General features: G+C 35.4%; 1 protein-coding gene across 1 annotated transcript; it reads left to right on the top strand.

The window, feature by feature from the left end:
- The first annotated feature begins 6,558 nt into the window (after positions 1-6,558).
- LOC117638707 (uncharacterized protein At4g06744-like) lies at positions 6,559-8,028 on the top strand. The gene is made up of 2 exons (XM_034373800.1): positions 6,559-7,024; positions 7,177-8,028. Exons 1-2 carry the CDS (start codon positions 6,559-6,561, stop codon positions 7,974-7,976), a joined length of 1,266 nt encoding a protein of 421 aa, XP_034229691.1. The 3' UTR covers positions 7,977-8,028.
- The last annotated feature ends 1,794 nt before the right edge of the window (positions 8,029-9,822 follow it).

The raw sequence follows: 9,822 nt of genomic DNA, 5'->3' as shown, positions 1-9,822 counted from the left end.
TTCTTTGGCATATGCTTTTTGAAATTCGCCAAAAACAAAACATTAAAATTAAAACAAAAAGAAGAAGAAGAAGAAGCATAATGCTTTTGAAAGAGAGTGAAAAAAAAAAAGAAACGTACACTGCCAGATGTGTCCTGACTCTTGAGCCTTTTCTTTTCCCTTTCTCTTTTTCCAAGTTTATTGAAGCATGAATCATGTGATGCTGGTAATATAAAAGAGGGATTTCTATCTATCACGATTCACGATTAGACATAGAAGATAGACCTAGTTGTGTACAACTGTGTGATCAAAAGAACAAATATCTATCTATGCTGGGCCTATTTGGGTGGAAGTTAAAGAGACAGAAATAGAGTTCTTTGAATCATGGCCATATGCCCCTAACAACCTTCTTTTTTTATCAATAGGAATTTCATTAACCTTCAACAACAGGAACAAATAACCATTACATCAATATGTAACAGGAGGGCATAAGAAGTGGCCTCGTTAAAACATTGTCATTAAAAACCCGAAGGGGGAAAATCCTAACAACCTTTTTTTTTTTTTTTTTTTGAGGACCTATCCTATTGAAATGGGTGATAGCATATTAAACTCACACACACAACACGGATGCTAGGACTCGAACCCAAGACCTTGACTGAGGGAGTAAAATACTCCAAACCACTATACTAGTGGGTCATTTAAATACAATGTTATGATATAAGTGAATTGATAACACCACTTTACGATTTAACTGTCAATAAAAAGAATTCTTGTACTCGGATGGGTGGACATAGACATTTATAGGCGGCAACCTTTATTATTCTTTGGGTTTTTTGTTTTGATGATCACAGACAGGAGTATACTCGTAATCTAATCTGCCAGTGGGCCTAATTAAACAACTTTTATTTATGTAATAAGAAGAGACATGATGGACCTCGATCGTTGGAGGCAAGCAAAAGCTAAATATACAAAGATGACAATACTAAGAAAAAGAGACAAAGTTAGCTACTTTATATAAAGAAGAAAAAAAAAATTGTTGTTAGTGTGTGAGGAACAAAAGGCTTTAATGGATAGGTCGAATACTTTCAATTATTGGGTATTTTCCTTTATATATATAACGTGTTTTTTTTAAATTTTTTTAAAAAAATACAAGTGATATTAAAAAAAGGGGGAATCAAATTTAAAACCTCACATGCATAGTGGATAAATAAAAGTACAATGTAAACTACTTTTGCTTTCTCTTTTATGTATAAAGTGTATATTTCCTTTATTAAGTGCATTTTTCTTCTCTGTGGAGGACTAGAAGTGAGAAATTGATCGATGAGGAAAAAAAGGACACAAGATTTGCCAAAGCTCATTAAGTTGAAAAGAAAAAAAATATCAGCAAAATTTGCAAACCATTTGATCACTTAAGATCTTGGATGAAGTTTGGTGTTAATTAAAAATATTGTGTTGTCTATCTAATGGATTATAGTTAAATAACTAAGTAATATTGTTTTATTTAATATATTTTTTAGAGATGATATTTGAGTGAGGATCTAAAAGGAACACTAGGAAAATAAAATTATGAAGGACCTCTAAAAAAAAAAATGTTTAGTGCATATGATTTCACAACTAGAGAGTAATTTTTTTCTTTTTGTGTGGAGAAATTCTATGATTGCATTCATAATTCAGCCAAAAAAGTCACTAGTCACAAAGAGCCAATACAAACTAGCCACAAAAGGGCCATTACAATAACGGAGCGGTCTAATATCAAAATTAAGAAAATCAGGTATGTCTCCACTAACGATCAGGCAAGATCGAAGAAACTCTGGCATAGGCATCCCAACTAAGATTGCAAACTTAGAATAATAAAAAAAGGATAAAGCTTGAAAAAACCAAGCCATAACAAGGAGAGATGAAAAGCTCTTATAAAGGAGAGATGAAAAGCTCTCACAAAGGAGAGATGAAAAACACTCACAAAGGAGAGGTGAAAACTACACAGAGAACCCAAAGAGTCTCTACAACTTATTCCAAACATAAAGAAATGGCAAAAAAGATGGTGGTGGAGATCCGACGCCGAAATGCAGCCGCAGCCGCCTATAATGATTGGATGAAAATCATAACAAAACTAAGACAAATAGGGAAAACACTTTGTCTCTGAAAATGGGGGAAGAGGTGAAATAAAGAAGAGAGGAAGAGAAGAGGGGAGAGGGGGGAAGAACAATGGCTTCCTCCCCCCTCAAAGTGGAAAAGGCTCTAAGAGTGTTTTTTGGGAGAAAGGGGGCTAGAGTTATGGTTTAATGAGATAGTTGTACGTCCACTGGCATAGTAATACTAGTCGGAAATCCCAACTAGAGAGTAGTTAAGTGCTCATCTATATATATGTGTATATATACAACCCCTTTCTATTGAGGGACCCTCAAATAATTTTATTTGAGGGACACCCTTTAGGGTTTTCTACAAAAAAAATTTCAACGATCCAAATCATCAATTTTTTAAGTTTACATTTATAGATCATCCTTGTGAAAATTTCGACATCCAATTGTGCCCTACAAAATCAATGAACACGGTACTTCAAGAAAATACTAAAATTTCAATAACTCAATTGAGTGGTCAAATGATATCGAATTCAAGTGATAATAATATTATGATGTAAGTGAATTGATAACACCACATTACGATTACTGTCAGTAAAAAGAATTTTTGTACTCGGATGGGTGGACATAGACATTTATAGGCGGCAACCTTTATTATTCTTTGGGTTTTTTTATTTTTTGATGATCACAGAAAGGAATATACTCGTAATCTAATCTGCCAGTGGGCCTAATTAAACAACTTTTATTTATGTAATAAGAAGAGACATAAGAAAAAGATGACAAAAGCTAAATATACAAAGATGACAATACTAAGAAAAAGAGACAAAGTTAGCTATTTTATATAAAGAAAATAATAATAATAATTGTTGTTAGTGTGTGAGGAACAAAAGGCTTTAATGGATAGGTCGAATACTTTCAATTATTGGGTATTTTCCTTTATATATATAACGTGTTTCTTCTTAATTTTTTTTAAAAAATACAAGTGATATTAAAGGAATGGGGAATCAAATCTAAAACCTCACATGCATGGTGGATAAATTAAAGGACAATGTAAACTACTTTTGTTTTCTCTTTTATGTGTAAAGTGTATATTTCCTTTATTAAGTGCATTTTTATTCTCTGTGGAGGACTAGAAGTGAGAAATTGATCGATGAGGAAAAAAAGCACACAAGATTTGCCAAAGCTCATTAAGTTGAAAAGAAAAAAAATATCAGCAAAACTAACCATTTGATCACTTATGATCTTGGATGAAGTTTGGTCTTAATTAAAAATATTGTGTTGTCTATGTAATGGATTATAGTTAAATAACTAAGTAATATTGTTTTATTTAATATATTTTTTAAAGATGATATTTGAGTGAGGATCTAAAAAGAACACTAGGAAAATAAAATTATGAAGGAGCTCCCAAAAAAAAAAGTTTTGTGCATATGATCTCACAACTAGAGAGTATTTGAGCGCTCATATATATATATATACACATCTGTGAATGAAAATGCCGTCATTGTAATTTGTATATAATGGAACGTATTGGGTTGAGATTTGATTTAAAGTAGTTTAAACTATCGCTTGTATAAATACAAATTCAACTCTGTATCAATAACAGACCATACATCATTGTATATGGATGAAACAAGGAAACATGCATTTCAGTGGGGAGGCAACTGACCCCACTGAGCACAACATATAGCCACTGTGTGCCGGACCACCCTCGGCTTCGTCCGTACGCTTTGAAATGTGGTCGGCTTAGCAGAATCAAATGAATCATTTCGTTGTTTGGCTTAATGTATATAGATGATTATGGCCGTATATATATATATATATATGTTTAAAATTCAATCCATCATGTTACATGTGTTGATTAAAGTTTTGAAATAAATTGTGTAGCTTCTGATAAGTTACTGATTTCGATGTATGTTTTCTAGGGCATGTACCTTTTTGTGTATTTGGAGGACCAGCTTTGAATTGGCCGGAGATGAGTGCTCAGTGCTCATTACAGTAGTTTCCACTTCCCACGATTTCTAATTGGACGGCGCACTTCAATTTCCTTTCATACTTTAGAGGCAGAATGATTTGGTTGATCCTAATATTCTTTCTATATCTTTTAAATAATTATTATTCTATCTTTATGTATTATAAATTTAACGTTAAAAGGAACAATCTTTGAAAACTCCAATTAATAATTGCACGACTGGAAAGAAGGAAAGGGCCACAACCGTGGTGGGGATCATGATGACTGCCATGGAAAATGGAAAAGATTGATGGAAGAATTGAAGGAACTAGTTTTTTTAATAATTTATTGAGTCACGCTAAAGAGATTATCTTTAGATACCAACTTGTGTATCATCTCTTTAATAGAGGTGAAGCTCATCAATACAACGGATCTAACCCTCTATTATTAGAGAGATGATACACAAGTTAGTATCTAAAGTTGATATCCCTAGCATTTTCCTATTTTATTAAAGGATATTTTTTATTTTATTTATTTATATAAAGCATACAATTGAACTTCAATTATTATTTTTATACAAGCGTTGTTCGAGGAGGGGGGAATGGAATCTGAGTCCTGTTATTTTCATCCCCTATCATGTTTCCCCACCTACCATATAAATTTGCAAAAAGCACAATCCTAATGTTCTCATAGACTAAGAAAGAAGACATTTGATAGAACAATCACATACCCTGAGGAAAAAGTTGAAGTTGAAGCAATGGCCTGAAGAGGTGCTTGAGAAATTGGGCAATGTGCTACAAAAATAGGGAAGGCATAGAGAGAAAGCTATCAACATCCTATAGCTTGGGCAGAGATGGAGGTAGCTCAAGGCCAAAATCTCTTCTTCCATTATATGATGAGAAAACAAGAAGTTATTATCTTCAAGGTGCGAAGAAAGAGAGTGTTGTTGTCTTATTTATTTATTTTATTTATTTTTTTCAAATTTACATGGTGGGTGGGGAAATAGGACAAGTGTGTGGAAATAGCAACACTCATTCAACCAAGGACATTGAAATTAATTTTTTAAGATCAAACAAAATCACTCAACGTAATACTAAATATCAATAGTGCCCGTCCAAAAGAGTCTAGAAAGCAAAGGCCCATACCACTTGAGGAAGTAGCTGGGCCTATCGACTAATAGAATACACCAACCTTACCTCACGCCTAAAGAGGCCCCAACGAGGTAAAGGGAGGCCTCCCAGGCCCATCCAAAGTCCACAATGCCATGACCCATTGCACTAACCCAAACACCTCTCCCAAGAAGCCCGCACGTGGGAAGATGAAGCGCTAGAATGGGCCCACGTCATATCCCACTAACGCCTATTTCCTAAAAAAGAAAGGGCACATATACGTAAGTCTATCACTGATACGTAAGTCTATTAACGATCGCCCAATAAAATGGTGCCATGTTATCAACCTCTCTTGAGTCACACATCGAAAAAAGACAATTGAGAGGTCTCATCTTCCCTAGATAAAAGGGAGTACTTCTCCATACTTGAGAATAATACTTTTATAAGACTCCTTCGAGGGAAAAAGATCGTTAGAGGGTGGTCGGTGAACCCATCACCTCTTCAGTGACCCATTCACGTTTTCTTTTCATGAGATCGGAGTTATACCATAGCCACCGTACTTGAGACATACAGAAATGCGACTTCAGAACCATGTCCACTTTTGAGAAAGGGTTGATTTAGTTTGACGCAATCTAATTGGTAGCGAATTTCACGCATCAACATAATGCATAATTATCAAACGTGGGCCTTACTTATAACTCAAATGACGTTGGAGTTACTGAAAAAAGTGATTGATATCTTAAGTTGAATATTGTCATTTGTAAAAGAAAAGAAAACATAGAAATATGATTCAATAACAAAATGTGATACACAAATATTTTATTCATTATTACGTACTTGGGTTGCTGTCCTAAGTCAAGATGATCAAGCTGTCAAAGTTTGAAAACAACTAGCTACCAAAGCTGTTGAAACCGCGAGCACCCTAAGAAAAATGCTTTAGAACTCTCTCCTCGTGTGATCGCTTGTTTATGACTATTTCACCCGAAATGGAATCCATATAGAACCTCCGATGCATAAGGGGGAGGGAATACATTGTGAAAAAAGTTAGGTACTTGTAACATTTTCCAATCCCACACAGACCAAAAGTGTAAACGTCAGACTTCCATTAATTTCCACGCATGTTACTAATGAACCATATGATTCATATCTTCTAGAGATAAAACGAAGGGAGGCAATGAAGACAAAAGGACCCGAAAATGTCTGCATAAACGCTCTGGAACGTCACCTACCAAAAAAGAGTGGGAAAACTATTGTTTCGGGTCAAGGCCACTACCGTAAAGTCTAATCATGTGCACAAACTTTAATTATGACACTGAGACTTCAAATCTATCCAGAATATATATATATATATACAGAACACTTATCAAATGTCCTTTTAACTATAATATCTTCTTCTGTTCTTTCGAACTCTTGCACTTGAGGCCATTCAATTAAATTGTAAGATATGGGAAGCTTCTTTTTACTAATTAACCGTTTTCTTCATGCCTTGTTGATCATCATCCTTCCTTGTTTCTGCACCAGTGTAATTTGCACAAATTTTGAAAGTCCAGCACAATTATCTTCCTTACTCCCCCCATTACCTCCGCTACCACTAATCCCCGCATTACCTCCAATTATCCCCGAGCTTTTGAACTTCACAGACCAAAGACTAGCTCTGGTGTACCCTATAATAAACGCCTTCAAGAACACCATCACTTCAGACCCTTTAGGCATCACTCAAACCTGGGTTGGCTCGGATATATGCACCTACAAAGGCTTCTACTGTGATCGGCCACCAGACAATCAAAGCGCCTTTGCTCTCGCCTCCATCGATTTCAATGGCTTCCAACTCAGTGCTCCCAGTATCGACGGCTTCATCGACCAACTTCCTGACCTTGCACTCTTCCATGCAAACTCGAACAACTTTTCAGGTACAATATGGTCTCAAAATTTGAATAATATCTTCTTCTTTTTTTGGGTACATTTTAGTCAACATTTTCATACTCTTAATTTCTGTCGATATATATCCTAAATTTTAAACCCTGAAGTCGACGTTTGTGTTCATATTGATGTTTTAATTCAGGTATCATTTCTCCAAAGATTGCAAATCTCAAATATCTGTACGAGCTTGACATAAGCAACAACAACTTCTTTGGCCCTTTCCCCACGGCTGTTCTCACCATGAATAACCTATCATTTTTGGACATTCGTTTCAACTCTTTTACTGGGTCTGTACCACCACAAATTTTCAAGAAAACCCTAGACGTCCTCTTCATTAACAACAACAAATTCATACAAAAACTTCCAGACAACCTTGGAGCTACACCAGCCCGTTATCTCACTTTAGCCAACAACAAATTCACCGGGCCAATCCCAAAAAGCATTGGCAGCGCTTCATCAACTTTGATAGAAGCTCTACTCATGAATAATTTGATAACGGGTTGCATCCCTTATGAACTAGGGTTTCTAAAAGATGCAACACTCTTTGATGCTGGAAACAATCAATTGACCGGCCCGTTGCCGTGTTCATTGGGATGCTTGGAGAAGATTGAGCAGCTTAATTTCGCCGGAAACTTCCTCTATGGAAAGGTGCCGGAGGTGGTGTGTGAATTAGGGAACTTGGCCAATTTATCGTTGTCTAACAACTATTTTACGATGGTTGGGCCAATTTGTAGGAAGCTGATTAAAAGTGGAGTTCTTGACTTGAGGAAGAACTGCATTCGTGATCTTGCAGATCAAAGATCAGTGGAGGAATGTGCCTCGTTTTCGTCGCACCCTAGAAGTTGCCTGCATCCGGAGAGCTTTAGTTTTATGCCTTGTAAGGTTCCCCCAAAAGCGAAGGGACATTTGGATTCTTATGCTGCTCCTTCGCGGTATAGATAAATGTAAGGAGTTGCTATATGGTTAAAGCTGGTCAGGGTATAGATCATAAATAATGTAGTAGGGATGCAAGTTTTGTATCATATAGTTTGACCCCCTTCTAACTTGGGATCGATACGAGAATACTTGTCAATGTTATATGATTAAATGAAACATAAGATATTCGGATGCAAAAGTGAATACTCTTACTAAGTGACAACTCTTTTATGCAAATGTATTTATTTTAAGCCTCTTTTTGTTTGTTAATTATGAAAAGTCATATTTACCCTAAAATTTGGTTAAATCTAACAGAAAATTAGACCGTCTGAATAGAGTTGATGGACCATTTGAACGAATAATTTAATTGAGAGACCAAAATGTAAATTGGGTATAAGTTTGATGACCATTTGAGTATATAACCCTTGATTCAATTTTTTACATATGTGATGAATAAATATAAATATTAGGATATGAATGAGAGAAATAAACAATTTTTGTGATTGTAGCATTCTTCTAATTTTATGGTGGGGTTGTGTTGAACTTCAAACTAGACCATTATGTTGAACCAACATATCATGGATGATCACAGACCATTATGTTGAAGCACCACTAGCTTATGTAGAAAAGAAAGAAAAATCAGAACAAAAACATTAGTGCACCACTTACCACTATTGGAATCGATAGAACATGGCAACAATTAAAGTAAGTGACCAACTAAAAAAAAGACTAGAGAAACCAATCATGGTTTGCAGAAGAGTTCGACCACAATGAGTTTGGAATTAGTTGGAACCCCAAAAGAAAGGATAATACTATTTAGACACACAAAATTGATAACATTAGCTGACCACCTTATGTGGCAGCTGATGTGAATATGCCACGTCACTCAAATGTGGCCACCTGTGTTTTTGTTTTTTCCTTTTCAAATTAAGTAATTTATATTTTCAACTTTTCTTCTTCTTCGTTGTATCCCTTTGGCTGCCCTTCTCCTTCCCTTTTGGCCTCTCATGCTCCTGCGATCTCTATAACAACTCTCCCTCTAAAAAGAAAACCAATTCTTTGATTCAACAAACCCAACTGTTCAAATCAATTAATCAAGAAAATCCGAATTGATTTTGAGATCTCATATTCTCTGGTCATGTCACTAGGAATAGGGTATTGCTAGAAAATCTAAATGCCTATTTCACTAGCTATCTAGAAAATCCGAAAATCCGAAAGAATTTTAAAGCCTTGGTGTGTTGCTAGGAATGGGGTATTAGCTCACCAATCAAATGGGCAGTCCGGTGAAGGATAGAAGCCGAACAATTCCCAAAATATGAACTATTTTTATTTTAAAAATGAATGTTCTTCCAAGATGGATTGATGCGATTTGTCGAGTTTCTCATGTGGCTTGGTGGTGCTTGGAGATGTGGCAAGCAGTGCACCGGTGTTACTGGATTTGATGGAGGAAGGGAGTGTTGGGTAGAGAACGAACCTGCAGCAGGCTACAACGTACAGATGCTAGGGTTAATTATAATTAATTTAATTTTGTTGGTTTTAAGGATTATTAAAATAAAGAAAATAAAAATAGAATCTACATGGCAATATTCATTAATTGACATGACATAACCACGTCAACTGTCACATAAGATGGTCAACTAATATGGTCAATTTTGTGTTTCTAAATAGCATTACTCAAAAAGAAAAGACTCCACGATGCCTTATTTCATTTATAGAAAGAGCCCATGTTTGATCATTGGCAAGAGATTGTATTTAAACTTGAAAGACTAAACGTACATGCATTTAATAAAACCATTAAAAAAAAAAAGGAAAAGAAAAGGAAAAAAGCAAAGCCCAAAACGAGGGAAAAAGGACAAGGCTCAGGACACTCTGC

This window comes from Prunus dulcis, chromosome 8 (assembly GCF_902201215.1).
Source record: "Prunus dulcis chromosome 8, ALMONDv2, whole genome shotgun sequence".
Taxonomy (NCBI): Eukaryota; Viridiplantae; Streptophyta; class Magnoliopsida; order Rosales; family Rosaceae; genus Prunus; species Prunus dulcis.
This window is presented reverse-complemented; position numbering and strand designations above follow the sequence as displayed.

Excerpts from the sequence above, each read along its gene's own strand:
- LOC117638707 (XM_034373800.1), top strand. The coding sequence starts at position 6,559 with ATGGGAAGCTTCTTTTTACTAATTAACCGTTTTCTTCATGCCTTGTTG. Across the intron at positions 7,025-7,176 it reads AAACTCGAACAACTTTTCAG|GTATCATTTCTCCAAAGATT; the intron begins GTACAATATGGT and ends GTTTTAATTCAG.